The 25910-nt window shown below is 48.2% G+C and overlaps 1 protein-coding gene across 1 annotated transcript in view; it reads right to left on the bottom strand.

Annotated features, from left to right (window-relative positions):
- ADGRD2 (adhesion G protein-coupled receptor D2) overlaps positions 1-25910 on the bottom strand; it is a 493199-nt gene that overhangs the window by 356361 nt on the left and 110928 nt on the right. Inside the window, exons 3-5 of the mRNA XM_085613752.1 lie at positions 22017-22080; positions 20351-20593; positions 17703-18341 (exon numbers count right to left, since the gene is read on the bottom strand). Of these exons, the coding sequence (XP_085469878.1) occupies positions 17703-18341; positions 20351-20593; positions 22017-22080 (946 nt within the window). The remainder of the gene's footprint in view (positions 1-17702; positions 18342-20350; positions 20594-22016; positions 22081-25910) is intronic.

The raw sequence follows: 25910 nt of genomic DNA, 5'->3' as shown, positions 1-25910 counted from the left end.
CGGTGCAGGTTTCTCACGGACGGCGTCTCTCCGCCATCTTCCTCCACCGTGTTTGTTTTCCTTGTCACACCTCGATATCATCCTACATCCACCCCACGCAGAAATAGAGCCGGCAGATGGGCCCTTTCCTACTTCAGTCCTAAAGCCCGAAACAAATAGTGGTGCACATCAGAGCCGTCTTTTCAATTCCGCTAGAAGTTGAAGCTTTATACTTGGCACTTCTAATAGACTCCACCAATTTAGGCCTGACCATGTTGTGCTAGGAAACACTACAAATACCCAAAACCTGACACGGTGCTGTGGAGGAGGGAAGGCTTGCAAAACAGTCACTCATTGTTGACTGCTACACCTGGACCTGTGAATAGAGTTTCACGCACATCTGCCCCATCTAATGCTGTGGGGCTCTCCACACCTTCACTGATCAGTAAGAGTCCCTCAGGGTTCTGTAAGAGCGCTACAAACATTTTCGTCTCTGTAACCTCCACACCAGTGCTTGAAATGGAAAAATAGAAGTGTGGGTACTCTGTACCGGCGTACTTTACTTGTTTCTGAGAAGTGCCGGTACTCTCCCTCTCAAAATAGAAAGGTGCCGGTACTCGGTACCGGCCCTTTTAAAGCACTGCTCCACACCATCCCAACTTGGTGCTGTTGTCTGGTTTCCGTCACCATTTGCACGCGCCCTTGGCCTCTGTCACTACCCTTCACCATTCTGTGCCCTGCTCACACTCGCCCCTTCCTCCGCTTGTCACTCATGCCTGCCCGGTTTCTCTGCGCCATTCCAGCCTTTTCTACCCATCTGCTCCCTTCCTTTCCGAGTCTCTTGGCGTTCGCCTCTCCTTTTCTCTCCGTACTTCCATAATCTCCTCCCCCTTCAGTGCAGTCCAAAAATGCTTTCCCATGCATTGCATCCTATCCCCATGTATTGGGGAGAGGATGTGGTCCGTCGGCTGCGCTGCCGCCTCTGGTGCAGGAAACCAGGGTTCGAGCCTCGAGGTCGCGTCCACATCCTGTGATTCTGGGCAAATCACTTAATCTCCCCGTGCCTGAATGTGTAATGTAAATACGGTGCTATGTAAAGCGCTCCAATACCTTCGGGTCGAGTTCGCGCTATATAAATAAGCAAAAAAATAATCATAAAAAAATAAAGGCATTACTGTGTTTTGTACATAGCTCTTCGCTGTCCTAGCCCGCCCGTCCAGGCTCGCGATGTCGCCTCCGTGGCAGGGACGCACTTTGGCCCCTCTTCCAACGCACGTGTTGCTCCAAGTAGGAAGCGGGGTCCTGCCACTTCTGGAAGTGGTTTTCCTCACACAGGAGGTGGCGACCAGAGTCCCTTCCGGGAGTCTCTGCGCCTGGCAGCGTAGGAGCGTGCGCTTCTCCTAGGTCTCTGCTATTGGCAGAGCCGAACCCTCGTCATCCGGCCCGTCTCCACTGGGAAAGTTCGGTTCTATCCACCGCCGCCGCCTACTGGCTCAACGCCTTCCTCCTTTTCCTGTCTTTGTCGCCCCCCAACTCCTTAACGCCCCAGATTTTAGGTCTCGCCTCGCTATCGCGTAAGCGATCGCAAAGCGAGACTATTGTAAGGGGCTCCCAAAAGTGCTCCCATAAGTGGATTGCATGGCGAGCACGCGCACAATCACGCGCATCGTGCCGCCATGCAATCCGTTTGGCATCGCACTTCAAAGGGTCCGCTCCCCCGCCTGGAATGTGCACCCCAGCCCCCCGCCAAGGGCGCGCGCCACGCTCCGCCATGCTTGTTAAAGTACCCGTCATAAAGTATACTAAACTGCTGCTTTCAACGCGACATTCCAGGAATTAATAAACGTTCTAGAGGGCATTAACTTTGAGAAAATGGCCCTCTACACTCGTTATGTGCACCTCCTTTAGCGTCATGTGCAAGCCTTTATCTCATGGCAGTGCCTGCTACAGTGGCCATTAACGCTACATTGGAGATGTGGTGACAATTTAGGGCACTTTGGTCTCCTACAGCAAGGGCACATGATGCCTTTCAATGTTTCTTTTCGGCGAACCCACCTCTGAGATGACCAAAAAGCAGTGAGAAGGTTGTTCCCACGATGTCTTATCTAACTAAAGAAACCACAGCCCGAAGCTGGGACCGAAATTGAAAGGCTGATGCTTTTTGTCACAATACTGACAAATGTGCAGATAACGATTATGTCCTAATCAGCTAATATTTGAAACAATAGCTCTTTGTGCCCTCTTTCTCTCCCAGATGCATAATATCAGTTTATTGTGTTACATCCTGCTGCCTGGAAAGCAAAGAAAGTGAATTCCACTTTGGCCTTGGCTACTGTTCGTTGGCACTGAACAGACTTTGTACTCCTCTGCGGAAACTCTAAGTACTTGTGGTTGGCTTGACCGAGGAGAATTAAGCAGTGTCCAGACCTGCATTGTGAGCTGCACCGTTTGCCATAGGAGCACTTTAGGGCTCATTTTCTGGTCTGACTTACACGTGGCTTTAGCTGTCGCACCTCCTGCTGTGTTTTTTCTTTTTAATTATAACCTAACCTCATAAATGCATAAATAGAAGTCTTTCAGTCAGCAGTAGTCATTGATTGGCCTGTTCAACTGTCATTGACATTCAGTTTCCACTTATCATCGATATAGCATGGATAATGTGCCAACAGTCTTTAGTCATTGGCTGCTTTGCACTGTGAGTGAATGCTTTTTGACTGATCGCGTGCACGCATGTCTGAAAAAGTGGGCACGTTAGTTTCAGGACTTGTGTACCTGGGCCACTTCTTTTTATTTTCATAGATTTGTTATTGCATATTGGATACATTTTAGTAAAAAGATATGGCATTGTATGGTGGTTGGGGGGCTTGACCTGTTGGCTTTGACAGTTTGTTTTGTTTTACAATGAAAAGGTATAGCCTATTGTGCGTAACCTTGTAGCTATCTGAAGTTCCGAATGTGAACATGTGAAGTGCTTTACGTATGGGTCAAGGTAGGGTACATGGGAAAGTATTTACTATGTTGTTGAAAGTAGAAACTTGTCTCCTGATCGAGTTCTTGTCCCAGCTTCTCCATTTCACCAATTCGCATGATCTAGGGCAAATCACGTTGGGCCCATTCACAAAGTTTTTTTGTGTACGCAAGTGATGGGAGCGAAAATGTTTTTGAGTGCTCAAATGACAGACCCTTATGCAGTAAGTCAAGACCTGCAGATATTTTCAAGCACGGACTAATTTTATTTTATTGACGTTTTATTAAGTGCTTAGGATATTTCATAGCGCTACATGTAAGAAAACCGGAGGAATGATAGAAGTTGTGCCCAAGAGTGTTAGCGTCCAGAGATGCTTAGACGGTGCTTTTTCATCACTTTCCAGTTGTTCACTTGTTGAGTTTTGGGATTTAATTCTTGCCCATTTTATGACATTGCAGAATTAGATAAACTAGAGTGAACCATTGGTTCCTTGGCGGCACCTAATGGTGAGCTAATTTCTGGAGGTAAATACGCCATTTTTCCTTATTACGCTTCATGCTGCGTTCACCGCATTTTGAAATTGTTGTGGGTTTTCAAGGGTGGCCAGTAGAAGGCTTTTGTGTTTGGCCTTACATGGTTTTGTAAAAGGACTTACATTTGCGAAATATTAAACAGATGGTGTGCTTTTTCTGCAGTTGCAATTGTTATTGGGGAGTGTTGGCATGAACTTGTGTTTCTGGTTATGAGACATGCACGTGATTATTTTACATGTTGTGAGCACACGCAAAGCTGCAGCATTTTGGGTAGTCTTAGAGTTTTTGCAAAGACATCCCTCTTAACGCACGTCTAAAGATATACCGAAAAAGGCAGGGATAAGTGTTGGGTAAGGACATGGAATACCCTCATGTTTTGTGGGGGTTTAATGTTAGTGATTTGTCCGACTGGAAACGCTTTTCCCGTGGGAGAAAAAAAACAAGCATTGAAAATGCAATAGGTCTCGCCTTTAATTAAGTTAAAGCCATTTGCTTTGCTAATGGTATTGTATAGCAAAGCAAATGGCTTTAACTTAATGAACAGCGAGACCTATCGCATTTTTAATGCTTGTTTTAAATGCAGTCTTTTTTCCAGTTTGCGAATGGGTTACCACCTACTTGAAGGAGGTGGTAAAATGCGAATGTTTAGCAACCACATTTCGGTCGATAAACATTCTTACATACCACTGCAACTCGGTATTAGGAAGGGATGCTCTAAACACTCCCCTCCCTATTACCAAATCGGTATGTATTCACAATTGCAAACTGCAATTTGGTAACATGTCACCCAATCGTAATTTGGCAATGATACATACTAAAATGCATTTTTCTGATCAGAAAGGTTCAATTCTTGCAATCGGGCCGTTTGCAACTGGAAAAATACTTGAAACATCTGGCCCGAAGTCTCCATACCTGATCTGTTTTCAAACAACAGGTGAAATCTAATGGACTGTTTGAGAAGCTCGACTTTATCCCTCTCCAACCGTCTTCTCTCAGTAAAGAAATATTGTAGAAAAATACAAGAGACAAGGAGCGGTGGGGTAAGCTCTTCTAAACAGCATGGTGCTCGACCATAATGAAAAGAATATGTTTATGGTCTTTTTTAGACAGCGTGCCTGGACTGTCAAAAACTTCCAGACAGCCAACATCCTTGCTGCAGTCTCTGAGGTATTTCAGCCATGGCATCTTAGGCCACAAATCCAAAGACAGACTCACAGAAATATATCCCTTTTAAGAAAGGAGGCTGGATACTCCTCAATGACAGCCAAAAAACAGAAGAGGAGATAATTTGAACTGATCTTCCATATGGACCATCCCTATCACTTTGTGGGTTGGCTGGGCTAATCCCAAAAACACAGCAAAATGTCTCTGCCAACTGAAGATAATTGGTGTTGGCTAATGTCAAATGTCTGCACCATACTATGCTAAGGTTCCATTTCTGCTTTAAAACCCTTAGAGGCTTATTTACAATCCCCTTGTGCCGCCGATGCATCATTTTTTCCCATATAAAAAGTGTTGCACCAGCGACACAAGGAGCTTGTAAATAAGCACTTTCGTATTTGTGAGATGCAGTTGTGTCCAAGCCTGGAGCCAGATTAAGGACCGTACCAGGAGCTCTTCAAAAACAAGATATTTCCTTTCTAATGATAAATCATACTAATTTGGGTAGTGTAGGAGAGTAGGGTCTGCTATCCTATGGTCACCCCAAATTTTTGCTTTTTGCTTCACTGGTTTTTGACATATTGAGGCTGTGGGCCTGCCAATCAGACCCCCAGCCTGCTGTTCTCTCTACTAAATTAAAACTATGCACCCTAGGTGCATAACCAATTGGAAGTGGATCACCCTGTCAGCCCCTGTACCAGTGTACACTAGGTACCCAGGGCATTGGTGTACCCAAGGCTTGCCAAGGGCTGAAGCATGTATTATGCCACCCCAGGCTTGGCCTAACAATTTGACACAACTGGCTGATCACTCAGCTGGGGTAAGTTGGTGTAATCACCTCTTACTTAGGTGTAGTATACCTATACCTAACCTTAAATGGGACACCTGGTAACCTATAAGTCACTCCTATGGCAGGCCTTAACAATCCTGAAGGCAGAGTGCTTGGTTCCATGTGAGATGGTGCTCTGGCATGAGCTGAGCCTGTCTGCAGTGGTCGGAACAACTTCCGTCTACTGTTTCCAGATATCGTCATACCATATACTCTTAAGTGCATTATGAACCTCGCGGTTAAATGCTAGCTTTGGTTTGGCTTTATCAAAACATGTCGAGTAAGGTGTCATACGAATTGGAATACTAACCCCTCGCCAATTCTGGCGACGGGGTTAGCATTCCACCCTTCTAGAGGGACACGACATGTACAGTACCTGAAACCCGGGTAAAATCAGATATAGCCTCAGCTCCACAAAATGGATGCTGCCACCACAGACACAAGTCTGCCCTCCTGCTGCTGGGAGTCCTTCCAGCTTGGGAGGTGTGGACAAAGGGTTTCCTGCCAGGGGAGGTGCGTGCACCACCCCAGACAGGATTTTGTGTATTGGTCAGGTAGGGCTTGAAAGAAACCAGAGATGCCTGTGGCTCACAAGGAGCCTCGGTGCATATGCCAGTTCAAACCGGTCCTGGGGCACACCAGTCCCGGGCCTGGGGCGAGCTGGACAAAGGATTGGGGGTGTAACCACCCCCCTTCCTGGTCCCACCCATAGGGAGGGACCTAGCAGGTAGTCCGGCCCCTAGAATCCGCTTAAAGGTAGGAGCTGTGTCCTAAGACTTCAGACATCCTGAAATCAACTTAACACTAAGAAGAAGACGGGAACTTCGACGCTCTGCTGCACAGAGGACTGAAGCCAATCTCCCCTGTGGTCAGGGAGTGACCACCTTGCTAACGCAAGCACCATCCAGCGAATCAACGTCTGCTTTGCCGCCGCCTCCCGCCGGAGCCCGAGCCCAGAGACTGACAAGACCTGGACCTCCAGACCTCTCACCGCCCGATCCACAGTCCCTGAAAAGAGGAGACCCGTGGAGGCACCGAGACACGTGGAGCCAGCCATCTTGGATCGACTACGACAAGCTGACAAGTGCAACAACCGAGGCTCCCTCCAAGTTGTGCTTTGGGATCTGAGAAACCCAACTCTCGAGCAGCATTTGCACCAAAGGTGAGCCCTCCAGCATCTCCACGATCTGCGTGGGGCCCTTCTGCATTTTGCCACTCGACGCGCCTAACCGGTTGCTGGCCCGCTGGCTAGTGGCCATCTTGGCGACGAACTCTACGAAAAACACCGCTGGTCTGGTTGCTCCAGACTGGCCCTTGCTCCTCTCCAAAGGAGCAATCCCTCTGACCTTGCTGGTCAGAACCAACAGCTGATTTCCGAATCCTCCTACAATTGCTTTTGCCAAGGCTTGTTTGCTTCGACCAAGTCGCCGACACCGCCGACAGCGAGAGCCTGCGTGGGACAGCTCGTGAGCCGACTCCTGGACGTCGTCGACCTTCAGGGACCACGGGGCTGCGGAGACAAGCTACCCCTCATCACCTGTTTGCACCCGACATCGCCTGGTACCTACCTGGTGCCACGCCGGTCACTGGCTAGTGACTGTGAACACTGTCCCCTCTGCTTTCAGGTCCTCTGCAACTCCGATCCACCCTTGGATCCACCGCATCTCTCCCGGACCGACCGCCTGCAGCATCTTTGTCCCAGGCTCAACGGAACAGATAGAAGAAACCCGACGCACTTTGAGGCCTATGCACCCGCTTCCTGTGGGTGAGGTAAAGCTGGTACTCCGGTGCCCAAGTGTAGTAATACATCTCTAGTGCCTGTGTTCCAAATCTTAAGTTCCTAGTCAACCCGGAAGATCTCCTTTGCAGTAACTTTGTACTTTTTACGCACCCATTGAAACCTATGGGAGCACGCGTGTGACTATTTGCTCTGCACACGCCACCCGTGGACCTCCTGGTCACTAACTGACGTTAGCTCCTTGTAGGCCCAGCGATTCTAGAGGCCCTAGGCCTTTTCCCTTTTCTGTTCGTGGTACTTATACCACTATTTTAGTATATGGTTCGAGTGGCCACCAGGGCCTATCCATATAAAGTGCAACTTCTGTGTATTCTGTGATAATCTTGTTTGACGATTTGTGCTCCTGTGCTCATAAAGAGACTAGGGGTTACTTTGAGAAATAAATACATATATATTTTGAATATATATCTGTGTGGTGTCCTTTCATTGGTATAAAAGGGGGTTGCATTTGGTAAAACAGCTGGCTTAACACGCTTCACGAGTTTAGCCTCAAAGACTGCTTAGCCTACGCTACCACTAGGGCAGCTAGTCCGAAAAGGTTGACTTACAACCACACCATAAGGGTTGCTTGGCATGGTACAAGGTGATCACTTTAACTAGTGGGCATCATATACCAGGCCAACTTCTCACATTGGTGAGCAGCGGTTGGATTTGAGCTTGCTGTGTTTTACCATTGTAATCTCTTGGTTATCAATTGAAAGATCACATAGGTACCTGTAGGTACATATAAAACAAGATTAGATATACATAAGTTCTACTGAACTTAGTTGTTGTAGAACAAAGGGAGTAGCACACCCTGACTACAACTACTAGATAGGTTTAGTAGGTAAACCCAAGTGTAGGTAGATTGCAACACATCCACCCACACTTAAGAGCAATGGCCGGGGCAGAGGGGTCCACTGTACCCATCTCTGTTGAGAGTGACCCCCAGAGGGCACCATCCAGCTTTGCTACCCTAAACCAGAATGAGCTCAGGCATTTGGCAACTCTTAGAGGCCTTAAACAGCCCAAGAACCCTAACTCTGCTGAGCTCAGAGAACTCTTACAGAATGATGAGAATCAGAGAGAACTCAGGAAAGCTTCCCAGTTAGCCCCCTTAGGGTCAGGAACAGGAGGCCCCCCTTCTGAAGATACTACAGAGGTACCCAGTTCCAATAGCCATCCCTTAGATGAGAATCATACTACAGGGGAGGAAAGTGGTGAGGATACAGAAAGTAGTGATGATGAAGGGAGAACTAGCCCAGTGCCAAGTATTATACTTGGCCCAGCTAAACTAAGGCTATTGGGGACTGACAATGGGTTTACCCCATTGGATCTCCCCAGTGGACTTAACACAGGGCTTGGGAGGCAAAGGAATCGCTCAGGTGACTCCAATGCTTCTCATGGCTCTAGAGGCTCTCAAGGTCACTCCAGGAAAAGGATGACCACCCCTCAGAGGAGGGAACATGAGGCCAGAATGCAGGAAGCCCAGCTGAGGATCAGGAAGCAGGAGCTAGAAGTAGCCCTGATGGAAGAAAAACTGAACAAAGCTAGGCAACCTAGAGAGAGTGGGTCTATACCCACTGGTGGCAGCATTGTCCCTAAGGACAAAGATAGGGTTTTCGACAATAGAAACCTGTCTAAGGTTGTGCCCCCCTACAAAAGTGGGGATGACATCCACAAATGGATAACTGCTCTTGAGAGAGCCTGCAAAGTACAGCAGGTTCCTGAAGACCAGTGGGCAGCAATCCTCTGGCTCTCCTTTGAAGGAAGAGGCAGAGACAGACTCCTCACTGTTAGAGAAGAGGATGTCAGAAATTACAGAGTCCTGAAGAGTGTTCTGGTAGATGGGTTAGGCTTAACCACTGAACAGTACAGGTTAATGTTCAGAGACACCCAAAAGACACAGACTCAGGACTGGTCTGAATATGTTGAATGTGCCACTAAGGCTTTGGAGGGTTGGTTGCTGGGAAGTAAGGTATCTGATTTTACAGGATTGTATAATTTGATGATGAGAGAACAGATTTTAAATAACTGTCAAAACCAGCAACTGCATCAACACTTGGTTGACTCTGATCTGACCTCTCCCCAAGAATTGGGAAAGAAGGCAGACAAATGGGTCAGAACCAGGGTTAAGCAAAAGAACCAGAACCAGGGCCAAGGGGGTGATCAGAAGAAAACAGACCAAAAGGGTGGAGATCAGAAACCTAAAGACCAGAAGTCTTCAACAGGGCCCCAAACTACTGCTAAGGAGGGTGGGTCCCAACAACAGTCCAAAAAGAAGAAAGAAGGTCAAAAGAAACCCTGGTGCAATCATTGCAAGAATACAACTCACTGGACTAGTGATTGCAAAAAGGGTGGAGCCCCCAACACTGTTGCCCCTAAGGCACCTGCTCCCAGTACTACTGTTAGCAGTGTTGGTCCCCAGACAAAGGGTGTAGTGGGAATCACTATGGGAACTGAAGGAGATTCTGACTTAGACAGAACCCTGACACAGGCAGTCTTGATCTGTGATGGGGACATTGATTTGTCCCTGACTGTGAGCCCCAGTAACCTGGGCAAGTACAGACAGACTCCTTTAATTAATGACAAAGTGGCTCAAGCCTACAGGGACACATGTGCCAGTGTCACTATGGTGACACCAGGCTTTGTGGACCCTGGACAGTACATACCAGGTGAGAACTACCTGGTGACCAATGCCAGCAATGCCACTACTTCACATAGTGTGGCAGTTGTTAACTTCTCATGGGGAGGGGTAACTGGCCTCAAAAGGGTTGTGGTTAGTGCAGACCTCCCAGTAGAATGTTTGTTGGGCAATGACCTAGAGAGTTCTCTATGGTCAGAAGTGGAGTACAGGACTCATGCAGAGATGTTAGGTATATCATCACATGTCCTTGCTGTGACCAGGTCACAGGCCAAAAAGTGCCTCACTGAACCTCAGGTCTTGGATCCTGGAACAATGGACCAAGCACCTACCAAGAAGAAGAACAGGAGGGTCAAGGCTGTGCCTTCCCCCCTGCCTCAGAGTGATGATCAGCCTTCCCAGGAAGCTGATCTAGAGGACCCTGAAGGAACTGTCCCTGAAGAGCTTGAACCTGATCAGGTTGAGTTTCTGGGGACAGGGGGACCTTCAAGGGCTGACTTGAGGCAGGCTCAGTTATCCTGTCCCTCTCTTGAACCCCTCAGACAGCTGGCTGCTGCTGAGGCTGCTGGGAATGCTCAAGGTACCCATAAAGTGTATTGGGATGAAGGGCTCCTTTATTCAGAGGCTAGAGACCCCAAGCCTGGTGCTACCAGGAGGTTGGTTATACCTCTGCAATTTAGGGGCTTCCTTCTTACCTTGGCCCATGACATTCCTTTAGCAGGACACTTAGGCCAGAACAAGACTTGGGACAGACTTGTCCCTCACTTTCACTGGCCTCACATGAATGAGGATACAAAGGAGTTTTGTCGCTCCTGTGTTACCTGCCAAGCCAGTGGCAAATCAGGTGGCACAACAAAGGCCCCCCTAATACCACTACCTGTGGTGGGGGTCCCCTTTGAAAGAGTGGGAATAGACATAGTGGGTCCCATGGATCCTCCCACTGCATCTGGGCACAGATTTATACTGGTGGTAGTGGATCATGCCACCAGGTATCCAGAGGCAATTCCCCTTAGGACCACTACAGCACCTGTTGTGGCCAGGGCCCTGCTGGGAGTATTCTCCAGAGTGGGGTTTCCTAAGGAGGTAGTATCTGACAGAGGTACCAACTTTATGTCAGGATACTTGACAGCTATGTGGAAGGAATGTGGTGTCAACTACAAGTTCACCACCCCTTATCACCCACAATGCAATGGGCTTGTTGAGAGATTCAACAAGACCCTAAAGGGTATGATCAAAGGATTACCTGAAAAGCTCAGGCGAAGATGGGACATCCTTCTACCCTGCCTTCTGTTTGCTTACAGAGAGGTCCCACAAAAAGGAGTTGGCTACAGCCCCTTTGAATTGTTGTTTGGGCACCCTGTAAGGGGCCCACTGTGTTTGGTGAAGGAAGGCTGGGAGTTACCTCTCAAAAAGCCTAAGCTAGACATAGTGGACTATGTACTTGGTCTCCGCTCCAGGATGGCTGAGTATATGGAGAAGGCATCCAAAAACCTTGAGGCAAGCCAGGCCTTACAGAAAGCTTGGCATGACCAAAAGGCTGTCTTGGTTGAGTTTCAGCCAGGACAGAAGGTATGGGTGTTGGAGCCAGTGGCCCCAGCAGCACTCCAAGACAAATGGTCTGGACCCCATACAATCCTGGAAAAGAAGGGAGAGGTCACCTACTTGGTCGACCTAGGAACTCCCAGGAGTCCCCACAGGGTACTCCATGTTAACAGGCTTAAAGCATATGTTGACAGGGCAGACATGGGCTTGCTCATGGCTACAGATGAGGGACAGGAGGAAGAGAGTGACCCTCTCCCAGACCTGTTGTCTCAGAACCCTGAAGATGGCTCAGTTGAAGGAGTGACCCTTGGAGGCAACCTCACTGCCCATCAGCAGACTGAATGTAGACAGGTTCTACAATCATTTTCACATATGTTTTCCTTGATACCTAGTCAAACTGACTGGTGTACCCATGTGGTGGACACTGGTGACAGTCTGCCTGTAAAGAACAAGCTTTACAGACAACCTGACCACGTCAGGGACTGTATAAAGGCTGCGGTACATAAAATGCTGGAATTAGGTGTCATTGAACCCTCAGAGAGCCCCTGGGCTAGCCCAGTGGTTCTGGTCCCCAAACCTCACACCAAAGATGGCAAGAGAGAGATGAGGTTCTGTGTGGATTACAGAGGACTCAATGCTGTCACCAGGACAGATGCACACCCTATTCCAAGGGCAGATGAGCTCATAAACAAACTAGCTTCTGCAAAGTTTTTGAGCACATTTGACTTAACAGCTGGCTATTGGCAAATCAGATTAGCTGAGGAGTCTAAGGCCAAAACAGCATTCTCAACCCCAGGTGGGCACTACCAGTTTGTGGTGATGCCCTTTGGTCTGAAGAATGCACCTGCCACCTTCCAAAGGCTGGTGAACCAAGTCCTTACTGGGTTGGATGACTTTTGCGCAGCATATCTTGATGACATTGCTGTCTTTAGCTCCACCTGGGAGGATCACCTGATCCACCTGAAGAAGGCTCTTGAGGCTCTGCAAAGGGCAGGCCTCACTATCAAGGCTACTAAGTGCCAGATAGGGCAGAGTAAGGTTGTATATTTGGGCCACCTTGTAGGTGGAGGCCAAGTTCAACCACTGGAGAGTAAGATACAATCCATCAAGGACTGGTCCCCTCCAACCACCCAGACTCAAGTTCGAGCTTTCTTGGGCTTGACTGGGTACTACAGGAAGTTTGTTAAGAACTATGGGTCCATTGTGACTCCTCTTAATGATCTGACATCCAAGAAGATGCCCAAAAAGGTTCAGTGGACAGTAAGCTGTCAAAAGGCATTTGATGACCTGAAGGAGGCCATGTGCTCTGCACCTATCCTGAAAAGTCCTGACTACTCCAAAGAGTTTATTGTCCAAACAGATGCTTCTGAGTTGGGTGTGGGAGCTGTGCTGTCACAACTTAATGTAGATGGTCAAGACCAACCCATTGCTTTTATTAGCAGAAGGTTGACCCCCAGAGAGAAGAATTGGTCAGCTATTGAGAGGGAGGCCTTTGCTGTGGTGTGGGCCCTGAAGAAGCTGAGGCCATACTTGTTTGGCACTCACTTCAAGATTCAGACCGACCATAAGCCCCTCTTGTGGCTAAATCAGATGAAGGGTGAAAACCCCAAACTGCTTAGGTGGTCCATTTCCCTACAGGGGATGGACTTTACAGTGGAGCACCGGCCAGGTACTGACCATGGGAATGCAGATGGTCTCTCCAGGTACTTCCACTTAGGACATGAAGACGAGACTGGTCAAGGCTAGTTTAATGTCCCAGCGTTTGGGGGGGGGGTTGTGTAGGAGAGTAGGGTCTGCTATCCTATGGTCACCCCAAATTTTTGCTTTTTGCTTCACTGGTTTTTGACATATTGAGGCTGTGGGCCTGCCAATCAGACCCCCAGCCTGCTGTTCTCTCTACTAAATTAAAACTATGCACCCTAGGTGCATAACCAATTGGAAGTGGATCACCCTGTCAGCCCCTGTACCAGTGTACACTAGGTACCCAGGGCATTGGTGTACCCAAGGCTTGCCAAGGGCTGAAGCATGTATTATGCCACCCCAGGCTTGGCCTAACAATTTGACACAACTGGCTGATCACTCAGCTGGGGTAAGTTGGTGTAATCACCTCTTACTTAGGTGTAGTATACCTATACCTAACCTTAAATGGGACACCTGGTAACCTATAAGTCACTCCTATGGCAGGCCTTAACAATCCTGAAGGCAGAGTGCTTGGTTCCATGTGAGATGGTGCTCTGGCATGAGCTGAGCCTGTCTGCAGTGGTCGGAACAACTTCCGTCTACTGTTTCCAGATATCGTCATACCATATACTCTTAAGTGTATTATGAACCTCGCGGTTAAATGCTAGCTTTGGTTTGGCTTTATCAAAACATGTCGAGTAAGGTGTCATACGAATTGGAATACTAACCCCTCGCCAATTCTGGCGACGGGGTTAGCATTCCACCCTTCTAGAGGGACACGACATGTACAGTACCTGAAACCCGGGTAAAATCAGACATAGCCTCAGCTCCACAAAATGGATGCTGCCACCACAGACACAAGTCTGCCCTCCTGCTGCTGGGAGTCCTTCCAGCTTGGGAGGTGTGGACAAAGGGTTTCCTGCCAGGGGAGGTGCGTGCACCACCCCAGACAGGATTTTGTGTATTGGTCAGGTAGGGCTTGAAAGAAACCAGACATGCCTGTGGCTCACAAGGAGCCTCGGTGCATATGCCAGTTCAAACCGGTCCTGGGGCACACCAGTCCCGGGCCTGGGGCGAGCTGGACAAAGGATTGGGGGTGTAACCACCCCCTTTCCTGGTCCCACCCATAGGGAGGGACCTAGCAGGTAGTCCGGCCCCTAGAATCCGCTTAAAGGTAGGAGCTGTGTCCTAAGACTTCAGACATCCTGAAATCAACTTAACACTAAGAAGAAGACGGGAACTTCGACGCTCTGCTGCACAGAGGACTGAAGCCAATCTCCCCTGTGGTCAGGGAGTGACCACCTTGCTAACGCAAGCACCATCCAGCGAATCAACGTCTGCTTTGCCGCCGCCTCCCGCCGGAGCCCGAGCCCAGAGACTGACAAGACCTGGACCTCCAGACCTCTCACCGCCCGATCCACAGTCCCTGAAAAGAGGAGACCCGTGGAGGCACCGAGACACGTGGAGCCAGCCATCTTGGATCGACTACGACAAGCTGACAAGTGCAACAACCGAGGCTCCCTCCAAGTTGTGCTTTGGGATCTGAGAAGCCCAACTCTCGAGCAGCATTTGCACCAAAGGTGAGCCCTCCAGCATCTCCACGATCTGCGTGGGGCCCTTCTGCATTTTGCCACTCGACGCGCCTAACCGGTTGCTGGCCCGCTGGCTAGTGGCCATCTTGGCGACGAACTCTACGAAAAACACCGCTGGTCTGGTTGCTCCAGACTGGCCCTTGCTCCTCTCCAAAGGAGCAATCCCTCTGACCTTGCTGGTCAGAACCAACAGCTGATTTCCGAATCCTCCTACAATTGCTTTTGCCAAGGCTTGTTTGCTTCGACCAAGTCGCCGACACCGCCGACAGCGAGAGCCTGCGTGGGACAGCTCGTGAGCCGACTCCTGGACGTCGTCGACCTTCAGGGACCACGGGGCTGCGGAGACAAGCTACCCCTCATCACCTGTTTGCACCCGACATCGCCTGGTACCTACCTGGTGCCACGCCGGTCACTGGCTAGTGACTGTGAACACTGTCCCCTCTGCTTTCAGGTCCTCTGCAACTCCGATCCACCCTTGGATCCACCGCATCTCTCCCGGACCGACCGCCTGCAGCATCTTTGTCCCAGGCTCAACGGAACAGATAGAAGAAACCCGACGCACTTTGAGGCCTATGCACCCGCTTCCTGTGGGTGAGGTAAAGCTGGTACTCCGGTGCCCAAGTGTAGTAATACATCTCTAGTGCCTGTGTTCCAAATCTTAAGTTCCTAGTCAACCCGGAAGATCTCCTTTGCAGTAACTTTGTACTTTTTACGCACCCATTGAAACCTATGGGAGCACGCGTGTGACTATTTGCTCTGCACACGCCACCCGTGGACCTCCTGGTCACTAACTGACGTTAGCTCCTTGTAGGCCCAGCGATTCTAGAGGCCCTAGGCCTTTTCCCTTTTCTGTTCGTGGTACTTATACCACTATTTTAGTATATGGTTCGAGTGGCCACCAGGGCCTATCCATATAAAGTGCAACTTCTGTGTATTCTGTGATAATCTTGTTTGACGATTTGTGCTCCTGTGCTCATAAAGAGACTAGGGGTTACTTTGAGAAATAAATACATATATATTTTGAATATATATCTGTGTGGTGTCCTTTCATTGGTATAAAAGGGGGTTGCATTTGGTAAAACAGCTGGCTTAACACGCTTCACGAGTTTAGCCTCAAAGGCTGCTTAGCCTACGCTACCACTAGGGCAGCTAGTCCGAAAAGGTTGACTTACAACCACACCATAAGGGTTGCTTGGCATGGTACAAGGTGATCACTTTAACTAGTGAGCATCATATACCAGGCCAACTTCTCACAGGTAGCAACTAAACAAGGAACCCAGATATTGGAACACAATGTTCGCATTTATTCTAATGTTCCCTACAAACATGGGCTTAATTTTGTCTTCTTTGATCCAAGGACCATAAAACCTATTTGAAAGATGACTTTTTAAATGTAAATCCTCCATACACTCAACAAAGCTTCTGATTGTGGACCAGTCCTCCTTATTGCCAAGGATCGTGTCCACCAGGTTATTCAGAGCAGCGATAACTAGGAAGACCAAACTTCATCCTGCCCTCTCATTCAACGCATCAGCTGATTGTATCCACCCAAAAGCATGCCCACGTGGATCTCAACAACCGCCGATCATGATTGTTCATACTGTGGCAAGCCATGGGAGAACTCACACAAAACCTCATCAATCTACAAGCTCAAATGCTCTTTCAAGTCAACAAAGGTAACATGCTGATCACTTAAGAAAACCCTCCAAATAAATAAAACAAGCATTGGCATAGCCAATAAGTCTCGCCTTTGGGACCTTATAAGTGTTTAGCCATGCAACAGTTGCATAACTAAATACTTATAAGGTCCCAAAAGCGAGACCTATTGGCTATGCCACGAAAGTGAAAGTGATGGCGATCACACATCAAAGCGGCTGCGAAAGTGAAAGTAATCGCGGTACAGCGCGACGCGCGCGACCGCGTACACGCACTGTAGCACTAGGCTGGCCTGGTAGCACTTTTTGGAGCCCTCTCAATAAGTTTCGCCAGACCAGCGCATGCGCTGGGTCAGGCGAGACCTAAAAACAAGTTACCTTGCATTTTCATGGAAATTTAGTTTTATGCAGATCACCCTCGATTCATCGAAACGTCCATGGTACCGGTATCTGAGGTGGCACCACATACCCTTTGAGCATCTCTGACATCACAGTATTGACTGCTTTGTCTCACTCCTATCTCCACAGCAGTCTCCTACATTCTACAGGCTACAAGGAGGGGTTGTGGGTGAAGACAATATAAAGTAAACATGCCTCTTATAGCCTGTTTATTTTCTGCTCCTACTTCTGCCTTCACAACCCCTGAAAGCTAGTGTAGCAAAGGAGGTAGTAGATATATTTCAAAGGACAAGGCAGGGACGGGATCTTCGACCTTTCGCTACCCAAAAATGATGCACCTTTCAAGCATTTCTCCACAAGCAGATGTACCTTTTTGTTGCAAGCACTCACCTTATCAATACAGGAGCACTGCATATCATGGATGGTTAGACACTGTCCAAGTAGTACTTACAGTCATTTTCTCTTTCACATGAATGGAAAAATAGTGCCCCTTCTGCTTTTTTATGTATATTCCAAGCATACTTTACAATGCAAGTGAGATGCATTGTCATTGCCAATGTCTGTTTTATTTTTCCACAACTTTTGTCCATTCAATATTTGTTTCCTGTTACTAATTTTATAAACCTACCTTTGAATCCCTACTCATGCTTCTCGTCTATTCCTATTTGTATTTTGTGGTCATTATTTCCTTTTCATGAACATGTATTAATTTCAATTCTTTAATTTCTTTACTCTTGTATGTCAACTATGTTAACCATGTAATGAAAGATGCAAAAAAATCCAAGCAAGACTAATGCATTTTCAGTTCAAAGAAAGAACTGATTTTCAGCTAAACTGATGATATTAAAATTTTGCAAACAATATATTGCCTCCATGAAGCTGCAGGTTTCCATTTCCTAACTCATCATTATTCATGCAGTAATGCTTTTGTAAACAGTCTTACCTGGACACAGAAACTGGACAGTAGTCTCTTGAACTGTAGGTTCAATATTCAGATGAGTAGTGTTCCACGCATAGATGAGGTCCTGCTCCATGTGAGAACACGATCTTGCCCTTTCAACTTGGTCTTCGGTGAGGATTTTCCTCCATACGTTGAGGTCTGTGATGTTTCCACTGAAGGATTCCTTCTCCTTAAAGCTGCCTCCCAAGGAGTCCTGATCCTGGCCAATGATGAAGGTTCCCTGTTCATCAATGTCCTGGAAAGCTGCCAGACCCTTGGCTGAAGCCTTCTTCTTCCCATCCGTGTAAACCTCCCAACTACCATTCCACTTCTGCCATGTGACGCAAAAGTGGTGCCACTGCCCGTCGCTATGGAAAACCGGCAAGTACGGTGAATGATATCCATGGACAATTAGGGCAAAGCGGACTAGTCCTTCCTCATCTGTGTAACCTCGCAGCTGGAACTCGTTGATCAGTTTCGGGACCGCATACGAGAAGACAGTCGCTATCTCCTTGCTCTTGTTGTCCCACTGGACGTAGGCACAAGCCGAGATCGCAGGAAGGAGTGGGAAGTCGGCCAGAACCTTGGCGAATTTGGTGTCAGTTTTGGTTCTAAATTCTAGAACTTGCAAGGGATTAATACCTGGGCAGAAAGAACATAAGAGAGCATCACTGTTCTAAATGTCTCAAAATAGAAGAAGGAGTGGGAACAGAGGTTATTTAATAATTGATTGATGCGAAAGGCACTGTTTTCTAAGCAACAATTCAGATCAGTTCAGCATTTAGAGCAGAAGTGTTAAATCTAGGTTCGTATCCATGTCAGATTTTTGCTATTTCTCTGTATATGGTGGGTCCAGGGCAGGACTGGCTTTAGGGGGCGCCGGGCAATCCCCCAGTGCGCCGCACGGGTGGGGGCCGGTTTCGGGGCCCCTGGGGGCCGTTTTTGTTACAGGGCCGTTTTTGCAAATCGGCCCTGTAACAAAATCGGCCAAACCGGCCCTGGCAAAGAGCTCGGCGGCACCCCCAAGCCGGGGGGGGGGATGAGGGGGGAGGGAGAGGGGGATGGAGCACTTTGCCCGGGTCGGTTTTGGTTCCCAGTCTGGCCTTGGGTGGGTCCCATTGACCAGCCGCGGTCGGTAGTAGGAGTAACTGCAGGGCGGTGACGTGGGGAGGGGGAGGGGCAGGGTGGGGGGTAGTAAACTATGGATTACGGAGGTTTACAGGTAAATTAACATATAAATCAATAAAACGAATTTCGTTGCGTGCACTGCATCCCCAAATGCGATGCCGTGCACGCAACGAAATTCGTTTTATTAATTTATATGTTAACTTACCTGTAAACCTCCATAATCCATAGTTTACTACCCCCCTCCCCACGTCACCGCCCTGCAGTTACTCCTACTACCGACCGCGGCTGCCATTGACAAAGCCGGTTGGAGCCTTAAACCATAGTTTGCGGCTGAATAGGGTGCCAAGTACACCTGATAGCTATCCGCAGAAAGGTACCCATCAGACATGGATTACAACTGCATAATTGTAAAGGCAACTGTGCATACGTGAGCAGTAGTAAACCCCACATATGGTGTGGAATACTAAAGATGTGGTTTGTCATGAGAGTATATGAATACTGCAAACTTGTGAATTTGTTGGCATTCACAAACTCCTCTCCAATCTTTCCCACCCTGAAAATGGCTAGTGTTTTGCTCCTGCAAAGGGCTGAAGTACATCGACTTTCAAAGTTGGAAGGGAAACAGAACAACCCCAAACTTCGTAGCAGTTTAAGGGGGACCTCAGCAGCAACAACTTACATGGAAATAAAATGTGCCATTGCATACCATGGCTACCTTTTCCCATTACAGAATTGTACTATAAGTTCAATTCCCCATTGGAGAAATAGCAACATGAAAAAATGTCTCATGACTGTCTCCATAGCACACCTGGAAATCTATACCCGACGCAGCTGCCCAACCACACTGCTGCTATGTTTCTGAATTGCAAAAAGTAGGAAATTTGCATAACTCATAGGAATACTACACTAAGGGATCTTTTCACAAAGGTAAGTATGCATGTGCAGGCCGCTTCATCTGTAGATCTGCGCCTACACCTAACAATATATCTCGTCATACGTGGAATTCACCATCTCTATGTGTAGATTTACACAAAGAGGTGGTAGAGACTCATGATTGAATTTCAATTTATGCCTATATGGAGGAGAACGGAGTCAGTGTGCCCCCCTGTGGGTAAACTGTTAAAGAGGAACACAGTGGTGCCTTGGACACCCTTGGCTTTCCTCTGGAGGCGGGTGTAGTCATTCACTCCACCAACCTGTAGAGGGTTCTCTTCTCCCCTTTAAAATGTAGGTGGGTTGTTGAGTGTAAGGTGAAAGGAGGACTGGCGGCTTCTGTCGGTCCGTATCTCACTAATGCACTGCTCCAGGTGCAAACACCCATTTGCACCTGCACTGGAAACAGTGCATGTGTTTGATAATGTACGCTGTCCCCTAACACCCAGACCTAGGCCCTCAGCGCACAGATATAAGTGTGTGCTATGGCACAGAGTTGGACAGTACACTATATCCATAATAGTGCCCCAGGTGAATTCCACCTGGAGATATTCTGCCTTGTTTAAGGTTTTGACCCTCATCATACTCACGTCTTCGCTTTGCAACCTGTCTTTGCAAAGGTGTTTCTCTGTCGCTTAACCACACGGGTAGGGTCGCCCGGTGTGACCGCAGTAGTTCCTCAAGTTTGGAGAGTTCACTCTCACTTGACTCCAACAACAATTCAGCAAACCGTTGCTCGCAATATTTGTCAGCCTGCCACCAGTTCAAGGGCGCGCTCAAATATTCATAGACATCTCGCGGAGCTTCAATGACTGTGGGCGGGGATCGCAAGTCTGAAAAAATTAAACAATCGACAAATTATAATTAGCTTCAAATGCTTTCCTCAAGAGAAGTGCATTAACTTTGTCATGAAAAAGGCAAATATAAGTTAATGCTTTTAGAGAGGTAAGCCCAAAGAATGTCAGGGAATGTTTCAAGGAATGGTGATGGGCTCCTGAACTCCTGCCACTATCCAGCTATCAGTGTGTCCACACCCATACCCCTCCCCCCCAAATAAACTATCTGTTGGTTCCAGTGTGGGACCCTGAGTTACAATCACTGGGGACACGTGCCTGGCATTCAGGAAGGGACTGTCAAGCATCTGCCCCAGGAAGAAGTGGGGTGTGTGTTACAGAGCATCACTCACGGATTTAGAGTCTGACATGTTGGTGTATGGGAAGCAAGACTGACAAATCACTCCTTTGATACTTTACTGTCCCATTCGTTTTTAGTATTGCAGGGGTTGGGTCATCTACAGCTCAAACTTTTTGAAAAGTCATCTTTAAAAAATATGTATTGGGGAGCAGCCCGTGCAGGTAAGAGAGGTGGGGCTGGGTTGAGGGGATTCGACAGATGACGACAAGGTAAAATGAACAATTCATTTACTTTTCCCTCGTGGTCGTCTGTCGAATCCCCCCCCAACCCGGCCCCACTGCTCTTACCTTCACGGGCCACTCCTGTGTGTATTACAGTTGTTTAGTGATCAACATTCTTTCTTTGTCTTTATCTCCAGAAAGCCATTCAGAATGTCATGCTTAAAAGGACTATTCCATGCAGTGTATCTGTTCATGGTACATTCAAGTAAAGCCTTCTGAGGTGCAACCACAGTTCAGTCCCAACCAGATGCATCGCTGACCCCATCACACAGTGGATTGGGCTGTGAAGACTTTCAGAAAGACGGAGACTGAGGGTTGGGTCACCAGGACACAATGATGAGGGTGACAACAAAAGGCACAAGTCAACATAGTGACTCAATATTTCACATTTTACCAAGACTTTTCAATGAAACGTTTGCTGATGATTTTGTAGCCTTATTTGCTCTGGTTCAATAGCTTGTCCAGTTCCATGTACAGTGATTCCATGTGTTTGTTGAGTGCTTGCATATAGATAATGTATAGATATGGAGAGACTTCTGTCAGGGGTCAGTGGATTTAATATGTCATGGGGTCTAAAGAGACTGAAATTGAAAATCAGTATTTATGTTTGAAGTTCGAAAACCTTAACATTATTAATTCCATGTGCTTTAGGAGCAGTCCCATAGGCTTTACAATGTAAGAGACTGTATAGTAACTTAAGCTCAAGTATTGTTTCGTTCCATCACAGAAGTGTCTAGAAAGAGAATGTTTGAAATATTTAAACTACCTGTAGCTGCACTGAAGAGAGCACATAGGTGGAAGGTCATGCATTGTGATCTTGAGGAGTGTCATGTGCACCTACCTCTCAATGTGTGATTATTGGCGAGGTCCGTCAGACCCAATAAGCTCCTTGAGAGGCTTGCAATCTGTAGGGAAAAAAGAATTACAATGAAGGAATTGCCACCAGAGTTAAAGACGAAGCTCCCAATGCACGTATATTGCCAAAAGCACATATAAGACCCTTTTAACTCTGGGAAATGTATGAACTCTATATTACATATTGATTGGAAATGGCAGACAGATGATGCTGGCAATAAATGTACAATTAAACATGATATCTACTTTCATACTGTCATTCTGGCACCTGCCAGGTTTTGTATAAACTAAAATGTAATGTTTTGTTAATTTATTCGATGATTTTTATTAAGCAGAACACATACAACTCAGGTGTGAAAGAAAACTGAAGTCTCATCAGCTACTAGGCTGATGAAAGTAGTTGTCATTTATTAGGAATCTGCGTAAAGGGATTCCTACATTGATGAACAAAGACCCTTATGGTGGAGAGCCATTGATGACAAAGCTGCTCTGTTCAGCATTTTCACCCACATACTTTGTAGGGCCACCACATCCATCATAAACCATCCTCTTGAAGGTAAAGCACCGGACAACCCCCCTTCATCATGCAGCAATTGTGGGAACAGCAGTAGAACCCCATTGCCTTGCAATGCCCACTGCACCATAAAAAGGCCCAAGAGGTTAACCTGAAGGAGGTTCTGTGTCACCCACTATTCCTAGAAGACTAAGCAGCATGGTCAAGGGTCTATCGTGGACATCTCTGCTTCCCAAAAAAACCATGAGTATCAGTAGACTCAAAATAGCGTGAAAAAATGTGCCCTCCTCGCTAAACATTTGTGGCACACCAAATTAGGTAGAAAACCTAGAGTATCCAGACTATTCCTAAAGTCATAGGGCGGATGCAGAATTTTAAATTGGATCAGCCAGAGACTGGTCAGTATAGGGACCTCACTGACCTCAGTGAGTCCCTTTTCCGAGTGGGATGCTTTTTCTTACCAACATCAAGAGAAGTTGGAAGCTCATGCTAATTCACAGGTTTCACCAGTGAAGGGCAACAGGACAGAAGGACTTCAGGCCAGCAGCCATCAAACAGAGATTTCAAATTTACTCCTAGAATTGAGCTCTATCTCTCACCCCAGGCATCAGGACCTCTCAGGACTATCCTGGACCAACATTAACGACGACGACACCATCAAGATCATGAACACCATCCACTTCGGATCGCCGTCAGACCCATGCCCACACCACATCTTCAACAAAGCCAGCACCACGATCGCACCCCATCTTCGGAAAACCATCAACATCTCCTTCGAGACAGCAACCATCCCGGAGAGCTGGAAGCACACCGAGATCAACGCCTTACTCAGGAAACCCAAGGCGGACCCCAAGGACCTCAAGAACTTTCGGCCCATCTCCCTGCTCCCGTTCCAGGCGAAGGTCATCGAGAAGGTCGTCAACAAACAACTGACCAGATACCTCGAGGAGAACAGCATCCTGGACCAGTCCCAGTCCGGGTTGCGCAGCAACCACAGCACCGAAACTGCCCTCATCGCCGCCACCGATGACATCAGGACCCTGCTAGACAACAGAGAATCTGCTGCCCTCATCCTCCTGGGCCTGTCTACCGCCTTCGACACGGTCTGCCACCGCACACTACGAACACGCCTCCAAGACGCCGGGATCCAAGAGAAGGCCCTGGACTGGACCACTTCCTTCCTCTCCGGCAACATCTACATGGCACCGCTCGCCCACGTCGCCCGACTGCATGACCTCAACATCATCTCTTACGCCGACGACACCCAGCTGATCCTCTCCCTCACCAAGGACCCCTACACCGCTAAAACCAATCTCCACGAAGGAATGAAGTCCGTCACCAAATGGATGAGGAACAGCCGACTGAAGCTAAACTCGGACAAGACGGAGGTCCTCATCCTCGGATCCACCCCCTCGACCTGGGACGACTCCTGGTGGCCAACTGCACTGGAGACAGCTCCAACACCCACCGACCACGCATGCAGCCTAGGGGTCATCCTCGACCCCACACTCTCCATGATGAAGCAGGTCAACGCCGTCTCTTCCTCTGCTTCAACACCCTCCGCATGCTCCACAGGATCTACAAGTGGATCCCCACCGAAACGAGAAGGACGGTCACCCAGGCCCTCGTCAGCAGCAGACTGGACTACGGAAACGCCCTCTATGCAGGAGCATCGGCTAAACTTCTGAAACAGCTCCAACGCATCCAGAACGCATCCGCACGCCTGATCCTCAACATCCCTCGCCGCAGCCACATCACACCCCACCCCACCTGAGAGACCTGCACTGGCTCCCTGTCAACAAGAGGATAACCTTCAAACTCCTCACCCACGCACACAAGGCACTCCACAACACCGGACCAGCGTACCTCAACAGCCGACTCAACTTCTACACCCCCACCCTCCAGCTCCGCTCCGCTCCGCTCCGCTCCGCTGACCACGCCCTCGCCTCTGTCCCCCGTATCCGAAGAGTGACCACCGGCGGCAGATCATTCTCCCACCTCGCCGCCAAGACATGGAACACCCTCCCCATCCGCCTACGGCAAACCGAAGACCTACTGACCTTCAGAAGACTCCTCAAAACCTGGCTTTTTGAACAGTAGCAGCACTCCCCACCCCTGGCGCCTTGAGACCCTCACGGGTAAGTAGTGTGCTTTATAAATGCTATTATTGATTGATTGATTGATTGATTGATTGAGCACCTCCCTTTATACTAGCTGAAACAAAACAACTTTATCCAATTTATATGGTATTCATACTGTATACTGCATTACTTAAATCTGTAACGGCCTAGAAACCCTATTCCACTGCATGTTAAATAATGTTGTCAGCATAAACTGCAATTCTGTTGCTGCCTCCCTCCCAAAAGCTTTCTGTATTCCCTAAGCAGCTCCTGTGTCCTGATCCATCAGGCTAGAAGTTTAAGAGGCAGTACGTACAGCATCGGGCAGAGCAGGCACCCTGCCTGGTTTCCCTCCTCAGCTTAAATCATACTGGCAGTATCCCATTCACCCTCACAAAGAATGCAGAGTCTATGAACAATGATGTGACCCAAGAACCATATACAGGACTAAAGCCCATCTTTTCCAGTTTTCCAGGAAAGAGAAGAAAGCACCAGAGTCGACCACCAACAAGGAGTCGGAGGTCCCGCTTCCCAGATTACGACCTGACCATCATGTTGGGTGTCAGATCCTGTATTTTTTCTATTGCAGCTTGTGCTGCCACTCACAGCACAAGCCACAATGAAATAATGCAGAGTTTAAACATTTCAGCAACGTATGGCAGGCACCATGCAGTGCCTGCCACATGGTGCCGGTATGTTTAGGGTGGCACCACAGATGTCCCTCAGACCCCACAGCGGAGGGCCTTGGGGAACAGCTAGGGGCCCCCAAAGTCACTTTCTGCCTGCCTTTTCATGGTGGGCGGACTGCCATAAAAGGGCAGGCAGAAAGCGAAATTGCAATGACTACAAAGTGGCCGAGGCTGGCTTCACTGCCATTTGTGGATTACATTTTGGACCGCTGCTCTGACGGGCTCTGTGAGCCTGTAGAACGTGGAGTGGTATTCCCCCGCTGGTTTCCCTCAGACGGCCAGTATCAGTCGGACGGAAACCTCTGATGTCAGACGGAAAGCTCAGTGATCTGTCAGCTGACTTTCCGCACAACATCATAATGAGGACCTTATATGGAAGGGGGAATAGTGAAAAAATCTGGCACACTTTAAAAATAATAAAACATTTGGAACAAAAAAAGGGAAATACTTACTATAATATAGGTGGTGGTTTAGGGTGGGTGATGGAGGGCGTTAAGGGAGGGTTAAAAAGTGGTTTAGTGAGGGACAGACACAAAAGAGTAAGCCCGTTCCAATTC

Source organism: Triturus cristatus, chromosome 1_2, assembly GCF_964204655.1.
Source record: "Triturus cristatus chromosome 1_2, aTriCri1.1, whole genome shotgun sequence".
In the NCBI taxonomy this organism is placed as follows: Eukaryota; Metazoa; Chordata; class Amphibia; order Caudata; family Salamandridae; genus Triturus; species Triturus cristatus.
The sequence above is the reverse complement of the archived record's forward strand: the minus strand, read 5'-3'. Positions and strand labels throughout refer to the sequence as shown.